Consider the following 27,849-nt stretch of genomic DNA (forward strand, 5'->3'; position numbering starts at 1 on the left):
ATTTACTGTGAATATATTTTAACAGTCATACAAGTAATCAACAAATACTTTTAGACAGGTGAACGTGTTTTTATGGAGTAAAGTATCCGTTACTCCTCATTGGTATAGTGTGCTGAAGTAACTGGAGAATGTCCCCCTCCAATCAACCAAATATTGGCTTCCTATATTTTCTGCAAAGTGGTAAAAAAGAAAGGCCATTTCCATGAAGGCCTGAAGAATCTGTTCTGGTTGAATTCTTGAGGGTAGCTACATTGTTTTGACTAGGTATTAGGAAACTCCTGGATATGCTGAGGAACTTCATCCAAACAGCAGAAATCCAGAGGAAGATTGATGGAAGAATGACAGAGACTGACTGGAAAGAAGAATGTTTGGAGGGATCAGAGTCTTATTTCTATGCATGTCAGGAATTTATATGAAACACTTTATGTACTCAGAGTGAATCAGGCCAGAGAATTGGTTGCATGAAGCTAGAAAAATGTTTTTTCAGTCTGAGGGTGATCAATGACAGAATTTCTAGAACAAAATATTTCTTGCTTTGTAAGACTGACTGCTCTGCAACACTAGTAGCTAAACACCTATCTTGTTGGACAACCAATGAATTAAGTGTTGCCTTGAAGCTCTATATTTTTGAAGCTCTATTATTTATTTACCACAAGTTATTACCAGCTACACATACTATTCAAATCTGATGGCATTTTTCTGTTCCATAGTCTTAAACCAAGACATTTGTTTTACCTTGTGACTTTGCACATTTATTTTGCCACTTACATTCATCTATTTAGTCTTCATTTGTCTTTAGTCCCTCATTTTCAACTTCACTTAGTGAAGAAACAGAAAAATTAAGCTTTCCTCCCTCAGTCAACTAATGTCTTCAGAAAGATTCTTAGATTTAAAGAATACAAAAGTCATCTTAGACAGCTGCTTTGACAGTACTGTAGTCATATATATTAGCAGAAGATTCAGCCCATGGAGCCTTATCTTCTGTTGGTAAGGTGCTCCATACAATGCCATGCTAGTTAAAAGTGATTGTGTTACTTGCCTTATGCATAAGGAAATATGGGTTGAATAATCTATGCCTTCTATGTCTGGCCCTACCACTTCCTGTCTTAAGCCGCTTCTGACATCACTCAGCTCTGGCAATGACAACTGAATCAATTTTGGCTAAGGCTTTTAAAAACAAGGTTGCTGAATTGATAGACAATCCATTTAAATGGGAAACCTTCTAAGATACAGCTGCTAAAAAATTAGGTCACTTAGTTAATTGTCTTAAACTCAAGTACCTAACTTTGAGCCTAATTATAGCCTAATCTCTAATATTAGAGAATAGTCTCTAAATATTTTTTTTTTGCATGTCAGAACAGCTTATTCCCAGCTTCCCAGTTCAGATTTTTGCAAACAAAGGAGCTATTTCTACAGCTTTCCTATGTACAGGAAATCCTATTTTCTATATTCCCCCTATTGGAAAGGTTAGGGGTTGGTAACAGAAAAAGCCAGAACATCAGCTTTTACTGCAAGAACAGTTTTCATGCAACTGTAGAGCAGTAACCAATGTATGCACTGAGCTTGTCCAGCCTGTAACATCACATTCCTCCAGATGTAAAAACTTTTAGGATTAAAAATTAAATATTCTTCAGGAGAGCGAGTCAAACTTAGAAAACCAAAAGAGCAAGATGATGGCTTGATTTTTGCTTTGTGCAAATGAGAAACAGATCCTCTCTCTGATCCCAGTCTTAGTGAGGCCACACCTTCTGGCAGAGGAAAATAAGAAATAATATTGCCAAACCATAGAGAAGGAACAAAATCATCTCATCATCTCCCACTTGACACTCTAAATTAAATAGTTCAGCTGCTGATGTAGCTTACACAAATATTTTTGGGTCTGCATGCTAATAATCCAGGCTGCATAATCCTCTTCATCACCTTCATCAGTTTAAGGAAACTTAAATGGGGTTCCATTCTTACTGGTATCTTTGAGGTGTTTTTCTCCTCCCACCCTCCAATGGGAGGCAAAGAATATGAGGGATGGGTTCTGCGCCTGATGTTTTAAAACATCAATATTTTGTAAACATTTTTTAATATCCGAGGATATTCATTGCATGTCTTCAGAAGCCATACGACTGTGACTCAATACGAATCAACATTTTTCTTTTTGACCTGATTTCTATTTAAATAAGACCACTACAGTCCTTTAGAAAAAGTGAAAATTGAATATCAAAGTACAACGATCTGTAGATTGTTTTGCATAGTAATGGATTTTTTATAAAAGCTCCCCAAGGTAGCACAATCAAGAGTATTTCAGTGCACAAGTGATTCCATGGAATGCTTTGCAATTATGTCTTCACCAATTATACCAACTTTTATCCAGCTTGCATAAAGTACAAAATAGAATCTAATGAATACGTATTGTGCACAGATCTGAAAGAGGTAATCACACTCTCTACTAATGATTTACCTTAGACTTGTAAAAAGCCTTTAACTTTGTGAGATAAACTGTAACAGCTGGGGGACTGGTCCTTGTCTGTCAACTTAGAAAATTATTGTAAAGAAAAGGTAGGTTATTTTTCAAACAATTTTTTTTTAAAAGTTACTTGGGAACAGCAGGCATCCATATCTAAATTCCTATTTTGGCTGTGTCAGGTTTGTAACCTTCAACTGCTAATCCCCAGTAATGTTTTAGACAATCTTGATGGAATTCTCTTTATGTGTCCTGATGGGTTTTTGGCTTCATGTAACTAACTGTTGTCCAGACACCCAGGCAGTTGTGGATTCTGAGGCAGAATTTATTTCACACATTTCACACAAAATTCAGGAAAAGGTTTTATCACAGAATGGAGGGATGAAAAAAAATAATTGAATTTTTCATGAGATAAAGCATCCATTTCCATGCTGACTCTCACAAAATCAACTCACTAATATAAAGCTCCTGTAAAAATATGCATGTGATCTATAAGGAAATAGCAAAGAAAATGCCATAGACAGGCATAAGAACTGAGTTTGTTTTTTATATATACCATGGTGAAAATACAAACTTATGACTCTCAGGATGACTTTAAAGTGCTGCCAGGTGAGATCATTCATCTAAGAAAATGAATAATTCACTGACTTGATTAAATTATGAAGTAGTATTGGATTTTTTCATTCCTAAGTTTTGACTAAAACCAAAACATTTTAAGCCAGAAAAAGGCAAAACTAGAGCTGTAACAAGTTTTATGAAGAGGCCTGAACTTCACTCAATAACTGAGGCTGGAAAGTATCTCTGGGCTCTCCAAGTCCAATCCCTCTTCAAATCAGGGACAAACTCAAATTTTAGCCCAGGTCCATGGGTCCTGAGCCCAATGAGTTTTGAATGTTTCCAAGGATGGAGCCAGTATGGCCTTTCTGGTCAATTCACTATACTGCTCAGTATAATCTCTTTTCCTTATATCAGACAGAATTTTTTTCCTTGCTTCAGCTTGTGCCTATTACCTACTGCTTACTGCCCAGGCAATAATTCTTGATATACACCATCTATTAATACTTAATGTGCCTAGCACATCCATCCCCATGGTTAAAAACTTCTAGCTTGATTCTTCTCAGTTTTTTAGTGATGTCTTGTTTCCAGAACAACTAGAAAGATTATTTTTTCCTACTACACCATAAAAAACAAGTCTTAAGGGATGATACATGTCCTGTGAAGAATATTAATCTATTCTCCCAGTAGTTTTACCTGAGAGTTGATTTACCTGGTTTCAGTCCTCCATTAAGTACCAAAATTTCAGAATGCTTCAGTTCTTTTTGGTCTGTCTGCTTGACTGGTAACAAGGTTCTAATTTAATTCATTTCACTAAAAATGGCTTTTACCTACCTGCTTCAGCTTTTTGCTGCTTTTCAATCTTTTCCAGTCTCCCTAGCAAGGAGTCAATTTTTGTTTTGATTTGAGTTAATTCTTTCTTGATTGTTTGCAACTCATCTGATTTCACTGTGGAAAGAGAGCAAAATGCAAAACATGAAATAAACTATATTTGTGGTAACGTCCCCTCCCCTCCAAGCAAAACGTTCTTTTTTTCTTTTCTGTCTAGTAGAAAGTCTACTCTCTCATTTTTGTCAATATTTTCAGAGATTTAGCTTTTAAAATTAGTGTTGTTAGTTAAAAATGCAGAATCCTAGAAACCACAGGATTCTAAGCCTTATTGGCAAGAGTCCATGAAAGGTGTGTTGCTCAGTAATAGCCATTTCAGGAAGAACATCTCAAAAAACATCTTCATAAATCCAAGCAACTTTTACTCAAAAACAGCTTATAGTGAAAGAATAATTCAAATATGACAGACAGATCACAGTCGTGCAATGTTATTTTGCTGGGTTCTTTTGTAATAATATTGACAAAAATAAATAGATCCCTTACAGTATGTATTTGTCAGCAAGAGTGAATGGTAATATAAGTGCTAGGGCAGCCAGGAATTCAAGGTTATGTTCCAGCCAAGAACTCATTGCAAAAGGTGTCATGTTTGGTTGCTTCAAAAGCTTTCAGTTCAGTTTTAGTTGGCAATTTCTTGTACTTTTACCAGCTATGGGTAATATATGGAGATATTTCATTTTATGATCACATTCAAGGATGTGAATGGAGGCATCACACTGTAAATTATTAGTGAAATTTCAAAATCTTTACTGTACTGATTTACTCTTCATTTTTATTTATTAATGTGCTCCCATCATCTAACCTAAGAAGGAGTAAATGCATTGGAAATGTTTTAGCTCCAAAAGAAACAGTGCTGCAGCCCTCATAAATTACCTCATTATTTTGGCATTATCAGAACATATGTTTTATGCTCAGAAGGTGGCCCAAGCAAATACACTTGCCCTGTTTGTGCTAGGGAGCCTGGGAAAAGGGGTGTTTGCTATGAAGAAGAATCTTTCTGTCAAAAGGGTCTTCTGGCTGCATCTTGCTGCATCAGTCCTGTTCATTGATGACATTGGCCATGTCTGGTATCATGGTGTCCCAGGTAATTTGCATTGGGCAATGAATCTTATGATGAAGTGTGAAGACAAGCTATTGCCTGATTCAGTGATTCGCCTTATTCCAAATTTGTAACATATTCACTGAGGCTGAAACCAGAGATTTTTATCTTAGAGTTTGGGCCATGTGCATTAAAATATAACACGTCAGCTAAAAGCCATAGGTTGCTATATGCAGTATTGCACTTGTTTAATCGTGCTTATATGGAGAAATTGCATTATCTCACTGTATAGGCTGAAACCTCTGATCTCACATGGAATGAACAGAAGGACTTAAAGAAAACAAAACCATGAAACTAACCTTTGTGCTAGACTCTTATATGCTATATGGTATTTGATGGAATTATTTTGTGTATTTATAGAATGAGGGTTTAAAATGTTCTTAGAGAAATAACGGGTCATTCTCCAATCCCACAGATCTGAAATAAATTGTTGAGTCTGACAACTAAATATTTAGAAGGTTACTGAGTCCCCAGGGGCAGTTGATGGTCCATGTTGGAGTAGCAAGGTAGCTCAGAATCCAGAGTGAAATGGTGAGGAATGCTAAGTGCTGGCAGCAACCCACTATGACGCCGGTTGGCAATACATTCCATGCAGCCAAACTGTTGTGTCAGGGATGCTCCCTTGGCTGACAAACTGCAGGCTGGCCAGGCCTGAAAGGTCAGACCCAGAAGTGACACTGCAAGGACCTAATTTATTTCCAGTCTACTAAGCAAAGCAGAAGACATTTGCACTTCTGAGTTTGACAAGGAAACATGCTCATGCGTAGCACTGCTATTCAACTCAGGTCTGCTGCACAGGGGCTTCCATGTGGTGTTTCTGGAAAAACAACACTTCGAAGAAGATGGCACTAGAAGGAACAAGACAACAACGAGGATTCCAGGAACAAACCAAAGTGGTAAAGGAGAAGGGGGTGCTGGGCAACAGATGACTGAACATGAGCCAGTGTGTGCCTAGGGGGCCAAGATGGCCAGTGGCATCCTGGTCTGTATCAGCAACAGTGTGGCCAGCAGGACCAGGGCAGTCATTGTCCCCCTGTACTGAGCACTGGTGAGACACCTTGAGTGCTGTGTTCAGGTCTAAGCGCCTCAGTTGAAGAAAAACTGAGGTGCTGGAGAGTCTCCAGAGAAGGGCAATGAAGGCAATGAGGCTGGTGAAAAGTCTAGGGGGCAAATAATATGAGAAGTGTTTGAGGGAGTTGGGGTTGTTTGGCCTGGAGACCTTATCATTGTGTACAACAAACTGAAAGGAGGTTGTAGATAGGTGGGAGGTGTCCACTTCTCCCAGATAACTAGTGATAGGGCAAGAGGACATAGCCTCAAGCTGCACCTGGGGAGGTTCAGGTTGGATGTTAGAAGTAATTTCTTTATGGAAATGGTTGTTAAACATTGGAAATGACTGCCTAGGGAGTCACCATCCCTGCAGGTGTTCAAGAAACCACTGTCTGACATTAATACTATGGTCTAGTTGACAAGGTAGTGAGCAGTTAAAGGCTGAACTGGACAATCTGGAGGTCTCTTCCAATCTAAATGATTCTATGATTCCATGATCATAGAGTCATTTGCTTCAAGTTAACACTAAAAAGGACTGAAAGAAAAAAGAAAAATAAATCTCAACCAGTCTGCACAATTGCCAAACTTTCACTCTGTTTCCAAAATTGTGATGGTGTAATTATTTGAACTGCTTATTGTTTTACCTTGTGAAGGATTGTACAAGTCTTCAAAATTATTATCCTAGAGAAAATCCACTCTCAATTATACTGTAGTGAGTATTTCTGTAGTAAGCAGCAACTACTAAAGACAAATTATGAAGGACCCTGACGAAAAGTAACTTGAGCATGAGCCAGGTCTTTTCCTTGTCACAGTTTAACTGCATCCAGCAAATGAGCACCACACAGTTGCTCACTTCCTTCCAACATCCAGAAGGATAGGGGGAAGAAAATAAGGAGGGTAAAAGTGAGAAAACTCATTGGCTAAGAAGAGTTTATTAATAGAAATACAATATAATGATGATAATAATAATAACAATAATAATAATAATGAAAAGGAAAACAACAGAGAAATAAAGTCCAAGAAATAAAAGCAATGCAAATTAAGACACGAACAGATGACAGATGCTCTGAACAAACCCTGGCCAACCTTCCACTTAATTTATTGTTCCACTGCCTGGAACATTCCTTTGGCCATCTGGGGTCACCTGTCCCAGATGTGTCCCCTCCCAGTTCCTTGTGCATCCCCTCCTGCTCATTGGTGTCATCAACACTGTTTCCAAGAAAAATTCACAACACAGCCCCATAGTAGCTACTGAAAAGAAAATTGAGTGCTGCCAAACGTAGCACACCACTCTACCCAGCATTTGTGAGGCCACATCTGGAGCACTGTGCCCACATCTGGGCTCCTTGGTACAACAGGAAACGAAGAAGACAAAGCCAGACTCTTCTCATTAGACCCCACTGAAGACCTTTGGCATAAATTAAAGCATAACATTCTAATCTAAACATGAGAATTTTATTTTTTCTTTCCATGGGTGTGGTCAGACACAGTCCTGGGAAATTTGTTTTGCAGAGCACTTGCAGCAGAGGAAGGGGCCTCTGGAGCAGAGGAGCTCCAGAGGCCCCTTCCAAACTCAACCATTCTGTGAGTCTGTGATAGCACTTGGCAAGAACTTCAGGCTTTTAAAGCAGTATTATGATAAAGATAAAATGTAAAGATTATAAATTCTGTGCTCTAGGTGTCCTGCTTTGACTATATAAATTCTTCTTTAAAACATCATGTATTTTTTTCAAGTTGATCTCAGGCAAGAAATAAAGCCATTGGTAAATATGACACCAGAACTGCATGTATCCAAAATATCTGTTCATCTGCTTTTGAGCAATAGAGTAGGAAATTAAAGTAAATTACTCTTTGGGAATTTTTTCCCAATTAACAGATAAAATAAAGGACAGCAGATAACAGAAATGTACATATTGAATGGGAGAATAATTATTAATGAAGTTAGTAATGGCTAAATATCTTCAACAACTCTGATGCAAAAATGTAAATAAACAGGTGAAATTTGCTAATGACATGAAATTGAAAGATATCACTTATTCAGAGTAAACTGGAATGGAAAAAGAGGTCAAGTGATTTAAAGGAATGATATATTAGAAAAAAAAAAGATAAGATTTCACTGAAAAAACCTCTACACTTCACAACAGAAGTCCTACTCTTAGCATCAAGGCTCATCAGCAGAAGAAGACAGTGACAGAATTGTCCTTGGGTTGATAACAGAATATCACTATCTGCAACCATGAGAAGGAAAATGCAGTGCTAGGGCATGTCAAATGATGTATTGCTAAGGATGGAGAAGTGTTTTGTCTCTGGATGAGGACCTGGTGAGTACAGGTTGAACCACTGAATTCTAGCAGGTACATGTGGAGAGCAGCTGTGAAGATGACCATAAAAATGGAAAGCCATTAGTGTGACAGAAGCATTTTTCTTGTTTGCTGAAGACAAAAAAAGGTAAAAAGAAATAACACTTTTATGCTAAGACAGTGTTGGAACAAAAAAATAGAATATGAACAAATGAGAAACAAACTAAGCTGGAAATTACAAGAAACAGAAAAAACGCAAACCCTAACTATTTTTAAGATTTATCTTAAAGGATTAGATGATGATGCTATTTGCAAGAGTAAGAAATTTGAATCAGTGACACTTTCTAGCCCTTTGTGGCCTTCTAGAATGCATCTTTCATTAAAGTATATAACACGAAAGTAGACAGTCACATCCACTGCATTATAAGAGGAATAAATTAAGGTCAATTGCATTTTTAAAAATGAAAGTGCTACTGTTGAACTATAGCTTTTTGTGAAAGATATTTTTTGCCTAACTGCAAATTGATTCATCTACAAAGCATGATTCAGATTTATTTGGGAAGAAATGTCATATATTTTTAACTAAACCCTTAATGTTTAATAAAAAAATATTTTATCATATTTTATTACTGTAGATATCACTGAAAAATGGATCAGCTGAAGAAGCTAAATATAAACTCTATGAGTCAAAAATTCATTTAAAGACATTATTCAATACATATTTTAAAGTCTGAAGTGTCCACTCCTTAATTTCAAGCACACAGAGTATAAAAGATTTGATTAATATTTTCCTCCTGATTTCAGATGTGTAAAATTAAAGTTCACACTCTGTGTGCTTCAATTTCTACATTGTAATAAAAAGTGAGCTCTTCCCAGTTCTAAATAGCAATTGGAATGTACTGCTTCATACCATTAACATGAAGAACTACTATGTGTGATTTATCCACCAACATGTTTAATTTTGTGAGTTACTTCTGTAATTTGGAAATGCTGATTTATGTACTTCTAGTCTTTGGAGTTAAAGAGAAAACAAGATATTGATAACTGTTCCTAGAAAAATGATGGATTTAAGAAAGGAATAAAATCTTCCTAATGTATTTTATGTTTTGGAAGCAGAGTTAAAACACATATTGTCACTTTTTGATCAAACAGGAGTTCACTGTGCCGGCAGATATTATTTCTGCAGATATGCTCATCAATGATCAAGGCATTTTTGATACTACGTTTTTTGTAATATCTTTGTGCAACAATAAACTTCTACCTTTGGATTTCTGCTTTTCTGAAGTGAGTCCTTTTGATTCTGGTGATTTCACTTGGGGGTGTCCTGTGTTCTGACCTTTAATATGACATGTATGGGTTCATTTTCTGGATCCTATCTGAGTGTGAACAGTTATATCTATGAGATTTCTACTTACATGTGAAAGGAAGTGATTTCATGAGAGTTTTGCTATATGGGGGTGAAATCTTCCAAGCATAGTCAATACCATTTTGACATTGTTAATTCTAAACTTGCAATTAAGGTGTTTTGTGCTCTTATACTTCATTAAACTCAAAATAGCTTCCTTCCCATGAACTATGTTTCTCCTTATTGAGGAATTTGTTGACTGTTTCTTGAATGTTTCTCCTTATTTACCTAACAATAAATTAACATTAGAATTGACATTGCATTAGTTCAAAGGGTTCAGATTAGCAGTGTAGATTAAGGAGCTACAAAATATTAAATTGCTTTCTCCCACAATTTAGCAGTGTAGAGTAAGAAGTGAAAATGGCAAAGGAAGTTGCAAAACATACCCTCTCTACCTTCCAAATTGAAGTTCTAAGGGAATGGCTCCACTACTTCTCTGATGAAGGTCTTACAATAAGCTGATTACATTCCTGTCTGAGTCAACAAAATCATGTTTCTACATATATGATGGGTTGACTGGAATTGACACAAAGGAAAGTAATTCTATGGGAAAATTAGGCATAAAAATCTGTATACTGGGTTTCTGACTCCTTTTAAAGATGCTACCTGCAGAAATATTTTGTGCAATTTATTTTATTATAATAAAAATCTGCATTTTTTTTCCAATTGTCATTGTAATGAATTGAGGATAGAAACCTAACACAGTCAAAAAGTCCATGTTTAAGTGACGCATCTTGCAGCTCTCCCTTCAGTTAAAGAGCTGGATCCAAGGACGATCTTGTCACCTGGAGCTCTAAGACTGACACTTAGAATTCAGATCACACCTGAATACACTGAAGGATACCTCCACTGGAGAATAACACTGTCTGTTTGCATCTGGACACTCCTGATTGCACCTCCATTAAATAATTTATAGTTTCTGCAATATTTGCCACATTTTGCAGGCAGTGTTTTGGAAATCTTGTGGCAAGTGCCTGTGGACAGTTGGACTAGGGTTGAATCCTATAATATATACTATGCATTATTTAAGTCCTAACACAGTATTACAAAGCATTTTTTGAAATGCAGAAGATATAAAGCAAATTTTTCAGTAGTTCCGAGGTACAAATATCTGTATATTAATGCAATATTCTCTGCCTCATTAACTACAATAGAAATTCAGGTTTCTGGGTGAGAGCTTTTCTTGACATCTGTTGGGATACAAACACTAAGATCCTCAGCTCTCTAGAAGAATTTTATAGTTATTCTTGGTCTGGACAATGAGAAAAATATATAAAAAAACTTATCTGAAAATAAACTCTCTTTTCATGGCAAATGGATCAAAAAAATCCATTGTTATTAATGCATATTTTAGGACCATTAGTCATTTGAATGCACTGATAATAACTGATAATACTGCTAAGTATTCATATAGATAAGACAACAGAAAATGATGAACAAATGAGATCTACAGCTTTAATTCACTGTGTGAAAACCCAAAGATCCAAGGACTGAAAAGGACTAACAAGTAATTTAAGTTCAAAGTTTCCTAAAGTGATCTTGAGCTGCTTCCTTTCTTTTATAAAATATGCGAAGAAAACATAATTTATTACTTAAAATATTTAGAAAAGGTTTACTTCAAAGTGAGTATGAATATGTGTAGGCTCATGTTCATTCTCCAGAGAACAAAGGAAATATTGCTACTCCCAGACATCCTCTTAGGGTCTGAGTGAGCTTCATAATGTGACACCTAAATTTAGATGTCTTCCTGTGTATTAGGCATCAAAGCTCTTGTTAGTGGTAATGGACATCCAGCCCATTCATTCCCTGGAGGCTTGGAAGTGATTTAAATGTACACACAACAGAGGCTCTGTCAAAACATTATCCTTTCCAAGGATGTCTTGAGCTCTTTGTTCCTGAGTGCACAACATTATCTTTAGCTGCGTTTACCCCATGTCCATTTTTTTCAGTCACATGTATTTACATGCTTATTACATGTTTTCCTTCCAGGTCTCTGATATCGTCAGGTCATACAATAGGGTCACGAATGGATCCTAATGGGCTCATGAGGCCCATATCAAAATATTTGATACTAGCATGTAAGATTTGAATGTGTTATTCAAACAGAGTATATGAATGGGTCCTGTAGATGCCATAATTAACTCCTCTGGCAGTAAGATGTACTGTTGATGGGTTCACCTTTTTCATGGTAAGACAGCAGGATGTTTTGCTGGCCACTCTAGTACTGCAAAAGACTTACTGCAGTTGCTTCATTCTTTCTAATATCTGATCCCTACCTGATCTTTCTCTTCCTCTTCCAGTGATGCTTCCAAGGACAGTATCACTCCACATAAGGGGCAGGGGAAGACGGGTGGGTGCTGAAAGATGCACGAAGAGGATGATGAAGTTCCCAGGACATACTAGGGAGTGGGGAGCTTGGTGAGCTTGCAGGAGGGAATGCCTATTGTTCATCAGCTCCTCTAGGGCCAGCTCACTAAAGAAGGGTTAAATAAGCCCAAGTTGCCAATCCTGTTTTGAACTTCCTTTAACACGTCTTTGCCTCTTTCTACACTCAAAGAAATCTGGTAAAAAAGAATACACATAACCCAACCTCCCCTGCCCCCCACCAAGTCCACCCCCACCAGCTTGCATATAACCTCAGGTCTCCACAGAAATCAACGTGCCTCTGTCTGTCTATAACAAGATTATTATATTTTTTTTATTAACAGCGTTTCATGAGATCTCACGGTGAATGAGCAGTCAGGTTGAGAGGAGATTTTTAAAAAGCCTTTTTCTGAGGCCGAGGGAGCAGGTCAAATGTTGAAAGAATTTCCTTAAATGTCATCAATGTGCTCCTTGACTTGCAGGTGAGGCTGGAAGCTTTGCTAACCAAACCAGTTTTTCAAGCTAGAGATTTAGGCTAGGAAATGACTGCAATAGATCTGTCTATGTAGTGGAAACTATCTGTTTACAGGAATTGCTAGAATCATTGTTTCAATAATAGTCAACTGACATGAGCAACTCACATTTGGATCCTGAGGAAGAAGTCCCACTTGAAGTGGACCGTGATGCTCCCTTCATGGAGAAAACCCCTTTGCCTCTACGAGTTGTTGTCACTGCCACACGGGGACGTTTGAGTGGAATCACTGCACGGGGCGGTGGGGGGACACGGCCATGGTAATCAAACAACCTAGAAAAGATTAAGTCAGCTGGACTCCATAAAACCTTCTGTGATTTCATGTCATGGGAGCTCTGTCAACTAAATTTGCATGTTATCTGAGAAAATTACCCTTTGAAACTGTAATCACTTTATATCAAGTCAAATTAAATTTCAAGGACCTATGCACATTAAGTGCCTTATTCAGATTTCAGTCACACGCTGGTGCACAGACCAGATCAGATTTTTTGTGTGTCATTCAAATGAAGGATGTATTACAGGACTCTGCTATTTGCCGTATGGAAAATCCATAACTTGCTTTCCACAGGTCCACATAATTTCATTGTTCACAGCAAACAGCAGTACATTTTGTTGTGACATTTCAGCTCCTTTATTACATGCATGGCTTAAATTCTAGTTTTCTATCTGCTGTTCTTAAAGATGTAAAAGAAAGTACAAAAGAACTTTCCTGAAGACAACCATCACCATAAAGCAATATCCTGCAGTTTCTGAAATAACAAGAGTCTTTGCATATGTTCTTTGTATTGCAGAATGAATTGGTGTAGAAATACTAAAATACCATTTTTTAAAATTAAGCATGCTTAATTAAGAAAAAAATAATGTTCAGACCAAAACCACTGTAGCAGGCAGATATTCAGACTTTTTACCAAAGGTACTCTATGACAAAAATGAACTTTTGTTCCCAAACAGAATAGCCTAATCCTAAAGATACAGTTATCAATAACAGATAACTAACCTGTGTACAGGGAAATAAAGGCAGTAAAAAAGCTAATCAAGCTACAGATATATTTAGAACACAAATTATATGGGTTCTGGATATGATAGGTCAGGAGAAGAAAGTTCCAAAAACAAAGATTTACAGTTCAGAGTCTGAAGGAGATGGATAAGCAACATCCTCATAAAATGTTCTCAAATTTACTTGCAACTAGTAATTATGGGAATTTATAACCGCATGCTTAATTTTCACAGTTGTGAATACTGCCACCCAGCTGGGCAGATATATACACATTTGAAAACATACACAAGAAACAGTAATTCACTCACCACAGCACCTAACAGTATGATGAACAGAACACAGAGTTAAATTTAAACCTTCTAACCCATTTTTTGGTAAGTACATACCTAGTACTTAAATCAAAACACACTTCTGTCTGTACTGTAATCCTACAGACAGTGTAACCATCTCCCTCCTTTTCCATAGCTGCCTACAAAATGTGACACAGAGATCCTGTTACACTCAATGACTGAAATCCATGGCCTCAAATATTCCCACCAATGAGCAGCTTCTAGCCATTGTTAGCATAACTAAGGAATTGTGTGTGAAAATGGACACTAAACCATTTTTTTCTACTTTTAATACAAATATTAGTGTTTATTGCCAGTCATCATTTATCATATTAAATGATCTGCAGGTTGGTCATAAACTTCTTTTTGATATTACTGGAAAAAAATGTTTGTGAATGCTATGAGCTGTCATGCAAAAGTTCATAATATGATTATTAGTCTGAACGTAATATTTTTTTAGCTTTCAATTGTTTGTGTTTAGATAATAGAGAAAAAGGTGAAACTATGCTTTTTTTCTCGAAATATATGAAAGAACATTTATCTAAATGACTGTTATTAATCTATTCCTACTTTTGTTTGCAAAATTTTGCAAACCTTTTGGCCTTGTTTTTTTTTTGTCCTGTTCTGTATATTCCAATAATATGCTTTCTTTTAAAAAACAGTGCTTCCATTTATAGTTTTGAAGCACCATGCCTGTTTTTCTTGTGCCTGTAATATGATAAATGATAAAGAGAAATGCTCAGTTTCAAAGCAATTTTTTGTCCCAATAATCACTAGTGTGCATACAACTATGCCTTTTCTTTCAGTCACTTTTCTAAATTTACAGTTCTGATCTTACCAATCTATCTTCATATAGATGTTATTTTAAAGAACTAACCATTCCTGACACCCTTTTTTGACCTCATATGCAGGTTTTCTACCATAGAAGTTCTGCTGTCTTAATTCTAAAAGACTTCTAAATTAAAAAAAAAATAATTATACTATTGAATAGACTTATGGATACATTTCACTGTCAGTGGTTTTACGTAACAATACAATTATCAAGAGAGACACCAAGAAACAACGCTTAACGTCCGATATGGTTTTTTTTAAATTTTTGCGTTTTTTTTTTTTTTTTTTTTTGTGAAAATTAACCATTACAGTTTATAATTTCTGCTACTCATAAAATACGGAATTGAGGAAAAAATTAGATATATACCTTTAATATTCATGTGGCATAGATGAGAAACACTATTCTGTTTAAAAACATGCAATTCCACAGATGAAATTCAGAGCTGTAACCTTGGAAAAAATAAATAAAAGCCTATGGAAATTAACTTTTTACGGGACACGTGCTACTCCTACTGCAAAGGCTGGACTGAACAGGATTAAACTGCTTTGATGGCTTTTACTTCCTATGTTCATAGGCTATGCTATATCTCACTATTTCTCACTATTTCTTGTCCAAAGAGGGCATGGTGGTTTACATGCAAAAGTAAAACTATTGGCTCAAATTCAACCCATATCAGGAGAAAACAAATATGAAAATATTGTTTCTACATTTTTCCTACTATGTTCCTAAGCAGAAAGGTATACAGCACATGGTAGCTTAACTTCTGGGTGTTGTTGTCCCCTGCTACTGTCCATTGCTTTACACAGAAGAAATATGTTCAGATTAGAAACCTGTGAAAAAACCTGTGAAATATGTTCAGAAGAAACCTGTTCAGATTAGAAGAGGCTGGTGGAGCAATGCTTTGTTCCTCTCTGGCTCACTTGTCCTGTGCCAAACCAAGGTGCTGTAATGCAAAGACACAGCACTGCTGGATAACAAGTGGGTTATCTGTGATCATTCTTACTACTCCTGTGTTGTGGGGATTCTGCTACGTCTGAATAAATACATTTTCACAGTGCTGAGCTGGGCTGTGTGCAACTACTCAAGGCAGAATCTCCAATTGCTCAGGCATCCAAATTATTTTTGTCCTACAGGAACACACTATTCAGATTGTGCTTTTGCTTCTCTCAAAGTTCTTCTGGACTTCCAAACGTTCTTGGAACATTCTTGAGGAGACATTGTATCTTTTAGTACACATAGATGAAAATACAAAGCCAGGAACATCATACTGAAGAATTTTGCAGCCACTATACATCCCAGTGAAAGTAAGCCTGGAAGAACTCTACTAAACTACCATTAAACTGTTCAGCACAGCAAATACCACAAAAGCTCTTAGAGAAGGATAAGATCTAAGGACCTGTTTAGTAAGCATATATTTGGTGGTGGTGACCTTCTCTGCCTGATATTAAAAATATTCTTCTGATACACGATAGAAATAATGCAATGAATAATTGATAAAATCCGAATTGGCCTGTTTAACCAAACAATGGGATTATATTATCAGCAAACATGAAAAATTATGTAGGATGTACAAAAATATAGGCACACATACCGATTGTAGAAATCATCTCTGTAGTAATCATAATCAAAGACATAACCACTGTGGAAAAACACAGAAAAACAAGAATGAACTGGCTCATAGGAAAATACACAACGATCAAAACTTCTGTGGTAATATTGGCTTACTCTCAAATTTCTATCCCTTCTTCAAAGTCCTTCCACTTCTTTTCTACATTGACAAACATAATGTACATTGTACACAGTACAAATACTGTGTACAATGTACATTATGTTTGTCAATGCTGTTGTCAGCTATCATGTATATTTGGAAATGTGAAGTCTGGGGCACACAGAACTGTGTAAACAGTGGACAGCACACACAGATGGGATTTAACACAGTGAGACATCTCCGTAATTAGAGGATCATTATAGTGTAATTCTCTGAGTGATCAAATGAAGTTAGCATTCCAAAACTGACACCCTCTTCTTTTCTGATCTAACATAGCATCATCAGTAGAGTTGGAAGACAGTTAAATACATGAAAGAGTGGGAAATGAGTGAGAAGGTGAGCTAAGACAGTTACTTCGATTTAGAGAAACATGAAAAGGATTGGACTTCTTCCTGGTCCTTGAGTCCACCAAATTGTTTTCATCAAAAAAGAGAAAAAGTAAAATGTTAAAAAAATAAATGCTGAATAAGTGTTACAGGGATGCATTTCCTCTCAGGTTCAGGAAGGAATATACATACCAATCTGAGAAAAAACAAGCACCATCAAGGGAAACAAACAAATATGAAATTACAGACATCCATGAGAAAATTACTTTTGAGCTGTCAATAGCAAAGTCAATCCCAGATTCCTGGTTTTGCATTCCATTTGCAACTTTCTACTTTTGTGGTGAAGAAATAACAAAGAAGCCTTATCTATCTCATAAAAAAAAGAAAAAAGAAAAAAGCCCCAAACCAACAAACCAATAATGGCTCTGCATGGAAAAGTCACAAGGATTTATTTATACTCTGCCTAGTAACATGCTCTTTTACTGTTTTGAGAAGGACAATGATGAATAGTAAAGGTAAGAAACATGAAGAAAATATCACAAAAGAAGGAGAAGCTGTAAATGAGAAAGAAAAAGATAGAAAAGACAGAGGTAATAAGTACAAAACACAGAAGAAAACTTTCCCTGAAAATAAAGAGACACTATAGAATGATAGTGTGATTTTGATTGGAAAGGACCTTAAAGATCAACTACACATCAAAGAAGCTTTTCACAGGGAATGGGCTTGTGGATAATTTCTGCTCTTGAACATTGAGCCAAGTGGGGTTTTTAGTGCATACTTTGAAGAATGTGTCAAGAATTCTACCAGAGCAGGTCAGGCACAATTTCTGTCTCTGCCCCACTTCTTTCACATGCAAGTGCCCAATTGCTAATAATAGAATAAGTTGTACTGTCTGTCTGCACCATATTGCAGTAGAAAATCATGAGAGCTGCAGGCAACTGTGGTCCTTTCTTTAATTTATTTGAGAAAAGAAATCCTAAGATACATTTCATGTGAAACACTGAATTGAACAAGCCTGAGAGACTAGAACCCAACAGCAGGAAAGCTGTGTGTGCCAGAGGATCTAAAATATCATTAAATAATAGTAGACTGTGTATAGTGATTATGTGTCTGTATCTTAAGATGCATCACTGTATCTTAATGTAAAACTAGCAATTTTTTTTCTGAACTATATGACAGCTCTTATTTTGTCTTTCACTTCAGTCTGTATGGAACTAAGAAGAAGCAGGTATAAAAGCTATTATTTTATTTACAGTTATTCATAGCTTCTTAGTGGTTTTATTTAGCTGAAAGATTAATAGCTTCAGTAAGCCCATACTTAATATTCAATGTGTGTTTTTAAGTAGATGATAACAGACAATTTGAAGAAATAATATTAAATTTAAAAGCCCTGTCACATGAAAGTGTTGCCTGGAGTTGACATTTATTTAATTTGCATGAAGACCAAACAAATTCACTTTTACAAGTTGAAGACCATGAAGCTGGTGAAGGATAATTCACTGGCACCAGCTAGAGTAAGGCTGAAGGATGACTATATTTTATATGTAGTAACTCAGCTCTGTCTGTTACTACAGAACAGAATAAGGACTGCTGGCCCCTCAATGGGTATAAAAATTTTATATTGAATGATGATGTTTCATCTGTAATAACATGTTGAAGAGATTATAGTGTGAAAACAACCAGTACATCTCTCCATCTGCAGCCATAATTGTTCCTACTTCGGCATGTCAAGGTACAGACATGGTCAGTGCTGCAGTACAACAACAGCAGAAAATTAGCACAGATAATCACTGGCACTGAGATCAAGGTGACTGCAAGGCTCTTAACCTCTTGAGAGTTATTCCTTAGCAACCCAACAGCCTGTGTAATGGAGGCCACAGGTAAATCACTCATACAGTGTTGAATACCAAATACTCAGCAGGTCAGAAGCAGAGAAAGGTTTAAACAAACCTGTGAACTGGTGGAGTCAGCAGTTTCCTAATGGCACTGTAAGCAGGCAGATTGCTTACCCACAAACATGTGCCATCTCAACAATATTAACAATAGAACTGCGTGCCTGATGCTGATATTAATGCAGTAGACAGTAAAAGACACTGCTTTACATGTGTCTCACAATGAGGCAAAGAAAACTCATCAATAAAATGTGCTTCTACTAAGCAAAAGTCATGGTTCCTTTTCCTAATTTAGTATCACCAAGACAATCTTGTACAAGCTGTCTTTTTTGGTTTCACTAAGCACTATGCATATCTTTAAAACTGTGTATGTCTGAAGAATAAATGTCTCCCCCACGACCATATTTTCAGAGCTATGATGCTCTGTGTATTCAAAGTTGCTGTGCATATCAGCAGTTGCACATGTGCCAAGTAGGCAAATAGAGTATTATGCTTCTGCATCTTTGAAATAAACCTATGGATGTTATTATGTCTTTATATACCTGATGTTGAAATCATATTGCTACAAAAGTACAATCTTTTTTCCATTCTCTATGCTATGCCCTCAAAAGATGTTTATAAACTAATGATCACATCCCATTTTAACTTAGCTCCAAACATCAGTGGTATAACTGACTTCTGTGGGGTTATTCTAACTTTAGTAGAGGTAATGCAGAACAGAGCAGAAATAGCTTTTGTTATTTTCCTGTCAACAAGACTTTTCTCCTATTTAAATCAACCTTAGCTAATATTGCTTTTTCTTTCCACAGGTACAAAGATATTTAAAGCATAAATGTTGACAAACCAGGCATAATGTATCTTAATTTAATTGACAGTGCTATTGCCATTTATACTGTCAGTTTTTTCTCTTGTTGTGAGGCAGGAATAAAAATATTAAATATAAAAGCAATATTTGTTCAATCAAACACTTTTTGGGAAGCACATATCAACTTAATAGTTGAAACTAGTATTCCAGTCATTTGTGAAATCATTTCTTGTGTCATGGGAAAAGAGTGTTAGAAATTGCTCTTGTTCAGAGCAAAAGAGAATCAGTCTAAACTGATATGATGTTAAAAAGGAAGTCAGTGGGGGTAACTAGATGATTTAGAGAAGAAGCATCGAGAGATGGAAACTTTCCCTGTTAGAAAATCAATCAGATGGAAGTTACTTTCATAAGCTGTTAAAAAAAGGGTGGAGATTTCAGTCCACTCTTCAGTGGATGGTTACCTACACCCTCAGACATGAATCAAATTGATGGGCTGAATTCCACCTTTACTTTAAAGAAAATTCTATTTTAGGTAAGGGTGAGAATGCTGTTTTGCAGTTCAGGCTGTATATTCTGCAGAGAAAGTGAACATTCTCCAGACCCTGCTTTTTTCTGACAGACTTACCATCAAAAGTCAAATTATTTCAGTGATTCTTTCAACTAGGAAAAAAGAGGGGGCTGGAAGAGGAAAAATAATTGTGGAGAAGTATTTTACATTCATTTCCATAAAGAAGATATGAGGGCTAATAGGTATAGTTAAAAAGACAGTTTAACACCAAAATCCCCAATCACTTGTCCCAAAATGCCAAACAATTGAACAACACCTACTATTTGTATATTTCAATTAATGATTAAATTGCATAGTAATTTTGTAACCATAAGTTAATAAAAGTTTTTTGGGTTTTTTTCCCTAATTCTGCACATTTGTTCAATTAATAAGACCAAGATATAATTTTTCCTGAGTGGGGAAAGGATAAGGAATTAAGTTTCAAAAAGTGCAGCATGGAAAGTAATACTTTAAGGGGATATTTTTTTTCTGCAAAACTGAAAAATTTTTTCCAGTTCTAATCTGAAGAGGTGCATTTTGTCCAAGGAGGACATGTATACATAAAAAAGCTGACATTCAGTACACCATTTTCCATTGAAGTATCTTTCTGCAGGCACTAGGCAGAATTCATTTGTAATATGATTAGGCTGTATTTTTTCTGTCTCTAGATATGTTCCTTTTCTGCTCTCATCCTCTCTTCCAAGAACTCTCATCCCAGTGAAATGCATTTTGGGAAAACTGTTGAACTTATTGTGCAACCTGAATTTTAGACAAATCTTCGACAAATATTCGACAAGCTGCATATACACATTCAGGTAATTAAAACACGAAGACATTTTCCTGTAGAGGATTAGGCACAGCTTGTGAAGCAAAGAACAAAGACATTGAGATCAATAGTCAGACTCTGGGGATCACCTGGTTTCAGAGCTGCTTATGGAAGCAAGACAGACAATAGTGATGCCGGCAAAACTAACCCCCAACAGTTTTCTGTACAGCTAAGTATTAGAATTCCTCCTAACTAGAACTACTTACTGCAGCTGCAGGCACAGCTTATGCTTAATGTTATCCTGATACTCTTTAGAAACAAAACAGTAGCTTTTTAATGTAAAGATACCTGTGTAAATCTACAAAATATCTCCCCAACCTTTCTCCTCCTGTTGCAGAACTATATTTTTGTTATCTGAAGTAATGACCTGTTATTTATGTTTTCTGTGGGAACACTTCACAGTAAGGCAAAGAAAAATATTTGGCCCAACCATTTCCCAAGGTGTCCTTTAATTGTATAGTCTGACTGGAGAGTTCGTAGTGTCCCTATTTTACTTACTATTTTTTCTTCCTTAGTACAAGAGAGGTCCTGCCTCTTAAAAATCTGTTTTAAATTCAGTGTGTTCAAAGCATCATTGTCAAACCATACACATGTGATTGATTATCCAATTTGCTAATAATATTGTGTACACTGAAGGTGTGCCAGTTGACTTGGTTTGACAACTACAGCAGACTTATGTTGACAGGTATAGGATTAAGTGATGGGTTTAGTGTTTCCACAGCATTTCACTGGGCAGCAGTTTAAATTAAAATCCTAATGGTAGCACTGGAATTGAAAGAATAACTATTTAAGATTACAAAAACAGAAATCTGAAACTCTATGTACTTTTCAGACAAGCTGTCTTAGAAGCACTGAATGAAACACAAAAGCACAGTTCACAAAAAATTAATCAAGTGGAATGTGACAATGCCAGAGTTAATTTAAAAGAATAAAAACCTAGAAAATTTCACCACTTCCTTTTCTTTCAATTTTTCAAAATGTTTAAGTTAAATTTCTGTTCTTATTTACACTAAGTTTACTGATTAAATTACTAGGTAATTTTGTTATTTTGGACTGAGCAAGTCAAGATTTAAAGCAGCAAAATGGATATGTGAAGGAGACAGAACTTTCAGTGTCCTGAGAACAGCTTGTGAAGTCAAGTCATGGTGACTGTTTTTCCAAGACGATGCTTTGCAAGTGCAGTCACAATACAAATGAAGATACCAGATTCTGGGAATCTGCAAAAGCATTCTTTTGCTCCTGATCCACTGTGTAATAATTTCCAGGGCAAGTGCATCTGATAAGGAGATTCTTCTATAACCAAGCACAGAACTGGATTCCGTTCCAGTCTGGTCAGAGATGAGTGGAAAGGACAGTTGTGCATCCCACAACCACCTGTGCGTCCTCTAGACCAGTGCTAGGTTTACTACTGTTGCACTTAGGTAGAAAAAATTGCAAAAGAAAGGTCTCCTAAAATCAGGCCTGCTTTGTTAGATCGGTGGTTGGCCTGTAATTTCTTCCAAGTGCAGCTAGTACTTTGCAGGTTCCCGTTTGAAAACAATCCTGGTATGAATAGTTCGTTAACATAACAATCTATTCCTGCGTGAAAAACAACTAGTACCTGAATAAACATTAAATCTATGCCATGAGAATCAGTGAAGAAAATATGTAAACAATTTAAGAACACAGAGATTTGATGGACAAGTAAAATACCTTTCACTAACCAATAAAGTAATTGGCAAGAAAGCTATTAACCAATTAAAGTTGCGCACAAGGTCTGTAAAAAACAGTATAATACAAGTGGTGTGAATAAACAATTGGCTTTTCCTGCACGAAGAAAATGGAGTCTCACTTGATTTTTCCAATAGACTACTTTCCAATAGACTTTCCTTGATTTCTGGCAAATATTCCTAATACTTCAGGTCTTTGGAAAACCTTGTGTTCATTCACTTTCTGCATACACTGTGAAGAAAATAAGATTTATTTTGTGTAAGGGAACAAAAAGTCACTAACCAAAGGAATTCCTAGAACATTAGTGGAAAGACCTTTTGATTTACAGAAGGATATTCAAGTGTCACCACTCCAAATTACCTCAATGTAAATCCAGAATAAAGCTGTTGAAATCAAGGGATCATATTTTTTTTTTTTGTCTTAAATATATGTCTGGATTTTTTCATTATATTCATTCTCATAAGTGAAAGGATTTTTGTCCCAGATGACTCACCTGAGTGTAGTATGTAGCAAAAGGGTCTGGTGGCTTTGTCATGACACTGATATTGCAGTTTCCCTATACAGTGCTACACAGACATATGGAAGAGTTGCTGATTTCTTGTCATGCAAGTATGAGGCAAACATGAATCATCTAGCTGAAAATTTTCTATATATCTTTTCTAATTTACAAGAAGCAGTGTTTGACACTAAGAGACCTTTTTCCCCTTAGGGAAGCCTCATACTGGTTTTTTTTAACCTACTTTTCTAATGTCTCATCCAATTCAAGAACTGAGGTTCTGTGCTTTTCTTGTTTGAGTAATGTCTTTTTTGATTAGGATGGGATCTTTCTCAGGTTTCCTCATTCACTTGTGCTCCTACCTTCCTTAGCATGGCAGACTGCAGTCTGGATACTCTCCTGCTTTATTCTGCCTGGCATATTTCTTTATGGTTACCTCTAGATTCTAAGGGCATCTAACAATATGGGGTATTAATAATTTTCTCTCTCCCTCATTGATGATTTTTGAGGCTCATATTCTATGTGGAGTTTAATCAGGTTACATTTTTGGCTTCAGGTTTTACCTGATTTTCCCATGTCTAAGCTCTTTTAAAATACAAAAGTCACATTTTTAAATCACATGTTGTAGACTCTGTCAAATATTTTGGTAGCAGAATTGATTGTTCCACTCTGGCTGCTATATCTTAAGAAAAAAAAGAAAAGAGCCAACTCACAGTAAATCTGGGGAATTCAGTACGTTTTTGATGTGATATCCCTCCATCTTCTCCTTTGCACTTGCTGAATGCTACAGTACTTCTCCTGGAGACTCCTTCATATTGCTGTTTCAAGCTACAAGGAGACTCCTTCATATTGCTGTTTCAAGCTACAGAGCAGTTGCACAGTTGGAAATTTTGACAACTTGCTTGCAGCAGATGGGTAAATTTCATTGGCTGATTGTTATTGTCCATTAAGAACACAATACTAATACTTGAACAACCTGGTCTAGTGGAAGTTGCCCCTGTCTGTGGCAGAGGAGAGTGGAACTAGACGATCTTTAAGGTCCCTACCAAGACAAAGCATTCTGTGATTCTATGATTTGCACAAAATAGGTCTTGTGCAACTTTATGCTTCCATTATTGGCATTTTCGGTAGCATTTTTCCCTGGATTATGTGATCACAGTTTCTGACAGATGAGGACTCTGCTTGTACTTTTATGCACCATGTCTAGCAAGCATTTAAAGAAAGTTTCTTTTCAAGTGGCTTCCCACTGTGGGAAATGTACATTAGAATTTAACAATACAAGCACACCCTAGACTAAATTTAATTTTATATAGTCTATGGAATTAAGCTACCAAAACAATTTAGTTCTGAGAATTGCTGCCACCATCTCTCCCCAAACTGTAAGATTCTGTGAAGTAATGAACACTGTTAAGGTCTCTCTCTCTCTGACTCCTCCTTGCCAATATGTTACCTTCTTGTTGAACTCCCCTTGCATAATTTTTGCCTCCTCCCAGCAAAACCACATTACTATTACTCATCCTTATACAATTACATGGCTGGAATTCTACTTTTCTGTGAATGCTCTACCCAGCAAGACAGTTTTAGTTTTACAGCCTATAAAGAGTCATCCTGAATATGAAATACCCCTAACTACTGACACCTAGACAAGGTCAGCTTGAAACCAAATCATACTTGATTCCAGATTTAAAGTATAACCATGATTAATTTGTGTATGTGTACACAAGTGAAAAAATTTATTTTGCAAGGAGACAAACCATTAATCAATCCTCTCAGGGTCCTCCATCTCTGCTAAAGGAAGGAAAATACTTTGGCACAATACTGCTATATGAGCCGCTATAATGAGCTCCAGTTTTGTTCCAATAACTTCACTGTCTCAGAAGATGTAGCTTCCAGTTCCATCCCATATCCATTTTTTACGCCAAGAAAGGATAGATCTGCAGTATGAATTAGATTATTTGAGAAATGCTTCAGTTTTCCTTCTTTGTATATTGATCTTGATTTCTGTGAAGGCGTTAGCTACTTTCAAATAGTTCAGAACAAACAGTTCATGTGAAAAATGCAGTCTGAAAGTAGGTAGTTTTTCATTTTGACTTTCTTGTTCATAGTTTGCCTGAAAAATTCTCTTTATTTGTGTCCCTTGATTTAGGTGGCAAGAAAAAATGGCCATTTTCAGTAGGTACTTTTGGCAAATAACTGCTTCTGGCAAAAGACATCTAGAATGTTGGTTGAAAAGAAACTCTATATGAGACAGCAGTGTGTACTCAGAGCCCACAAAGCCAATCATATTCTGGGCTTCATCACAAGGAACACGACCATCAGGTGAGGGAGGTGATTCTCCCCCTCTGTTCTGCTCTCATGAGACTCCATGTGGAGCACTGCATCCAGCTCTGGTGTTCCCAGCATAAGAAGGATGTGGGCCTGTTGGAGCAAGTCTAGAGGAGAGCCATGAAGATGATCGCAGGGCTGGAGCATCTTTTTCAGGATGAGAGCTGGGGGCTGCTGCACCTGGAGAAGAAAAGTCTCTGGGGAAGCCTTGTATCAGCCTTCCAGTACCTAAAGGTGCCTGCAAGAACGATAGGCGAGGGACTTTTGACAAAGGCGTGCCACTACATGACAGGACAAGAGGGAATGGCTTTAAACTGAAAGAGGACAGATTCAAATTAGATATTAGGAAGATATTTTCTCTGAGGATGGTGAGACACTGGGACTGGTTGCTCAGAGAAGCTGTGGATGATTAATCTCTGCATTAATCTCTGCAAGTGTTCAAGGCCAAATTGGATTGGGCATGGAGCAGCCTGGTCTACTGGGTGGCACTAGTTGTACACAGATGATATTTAAGGTCCCTTCTAACCCAAACCTTTCTGTCATCCTACAAAAACTTATAACTGTTGTGACTTACACCTACTTTCTGGTGTCTGTGAGGCTATCAAAATATTGGATAAAAGTAGCTGGCTACAGGGTGACAGCTGATTCAACTTTCCATCCTTCTTTAGATTTTTTTTTTTTTTTTTTTTTTGTTTGGTTTTGTTGGGGGGGGTTTTTTTTTTTTTTTTTTTTTTTTTTTGTATATAGGATTAGAGATGACTGAAAAGAAAAAAAAACCTCTATATTTGCTGGAATTCAGTTTATACGTTTCAAATTAAACAAATGCTTTGGTATTTGCAACAGTCACTACCGTAACAATGTCAACTGTGGCTGGTCATGCATGACAGATTCACTCTGTTATTTCCACTTCACATTTAAGACTTATTATCCGAGTTTTAATTATGCTCTAATATGTTGTGAAGGATTTCATTTTATTGAGCAAAACTGGTCCTTAGATGATTTCAGAACCAAAGCTAAGACTAGAAATTAAAGAATTTGAATAAACTCTTAGCAATAAAACTCTTATCCTGCTATTGATAAGGCAGAATATGACCTAATTCCCATTTTTTTTTAAAGCCACATCAGCATTGAAGTTGTTATGACCTGTTAAACTGGTGCATACACTTAGAGTGTTTATGGCTGATGTAGAAAAATTTGAACTTTGGTTTGAGGAATGGTGAGAATTTTAAGGATCTGACCTGAACCTAAGATAAAAAAAATCCCTGAACTCAATGGATAGTTACATAGTGCTTTTGAGCTACAGTTCCTAATTAAAACTAAGCAAAAAATTTCCCCCAAAGAGACTGAAACCAAATCAGCCAAAATCAAGACATTTGAAATCAACACCAGTTTGGGCCAAACAGAGACTATTGAATATGATCATAAATACCCCTGACATAGTTGTGCTTATTTTCAAATTATGGTGTGTAAATCATTATTCCAAGGTACTTGGAAAGTGGTTTGTAAACAAAGTCAAATCTCAGACCAAGATAAATTTGTAGAAAGCAATCTATGATCCAATTCATTTTACTAGTTGAAAGCTCGCCTCACATCAGGATATATTGTGATTTTATTTCAATTTGGGTTATACCACAGTATGCAAATGCACAGCTGAATGACCCAGTACGGCAAGATGTGAGTAGTTGTTCCTTGGTATCACACAAAAAGCTATTATCAGAGCAACACTAATGACAATAACACCTAGCCTGAAACTCTTTATATTTTGAAAAATATTTAGGAAACATGAGTCTGCATTAATCTCTGCAAGTGTTCAAGGCCAAATTGGATTGGGCATGGAGCAGCCTGGTCTACTGGGTGGCACTAGTTGTACACAGATGATATTTAAGGTCCCTTCTAACCCAAACCTTTCTGTCATCCTACAAAAACTTATAACTGTTGTGACTTACACCTACTTTCTGGTGTCTGTGAGGCTATCAAAATATTGGATAAAAGTAGCTGGCTACAGGGTGACAGCTGATTCAACTTTCCATCCTTCTTTAGAATAAAGGCTATGGGATTCAAGTGTGGAGAGCTCAGATGCTGTTTAAGCAGTGTTTCTCTCTGATATACCTCTTTCTGCACTGCCTCCTGTCTTGCTCCTGACTTTACTGTTTAGAAAACCAATGAATGCACAGACTGCTGTAGAGCAGTAACTTCTGAAGCAAGTCCACTGACTGATTGCTATGATCACAGCTGGTTGAACTCCAAAGAAGAAATCTCTTTATCAAGGAGCTGCCAGCTGTATTACAACAGAAGGGTGGGACACAGACTGTCAAGTAAAAGTTCACACAGCAGCACTGGCTGTCTTTCTG

General features: G+C 36.6%; 1 protein-coding gene across 1 annotated transcript in view; it reads right to left on the bottom strand.

The window, feature by feature from the left end:
• The window catches only part of RALYL (RALY RNA binding protein like), a 104,630-nt gene that overhangs the window by 17,159 nt on the left and 59,622 nt on the right, over positions 1 to 27,849 (bottom strand). The window contains exons 4-7 of the mRNA XM_041464469.1: positions 16,395 to 16,442; positions 12,755 to 12,918; positions 12,026 to 12,106; positions 3,845 to 3,958 (exon numbers count right to left, since the gene is read on the bottom strand). Of these exons, the coding sequence (XP_041320403.1) occupies positions 3,845 to 3,958; positions 12,026 to 12,106; positions 12,755 to 12,918; positions 16,395 to 16,442 (407 nt within the window). The remainder of the gene's footprint in view (positions 1 to 3,844; positions 3,959 to 12,025; positions 12,107 to 12,754; positions 12,919 to 16,394; positions 16,443 to 27,849) is intronic.

Source organism: Pyrgilauda ruficollis, unplaced genomic scaffold (assembly GCF_017590135.1).
Source record: "Pyrgilauda ruficollis isolate IOZ18807 unplaced genomic scaffold, ASM1759013v1 scaffold18, whole genome shotgun sequence".
Classification (NCBI taxonomy): domain Eukaryota; kingdom Metazoa; phylum Chordata; class Aves; order Passeriformes; family Passeridae; genus Pyrgilauda; species Pyrgilauda ruficollis.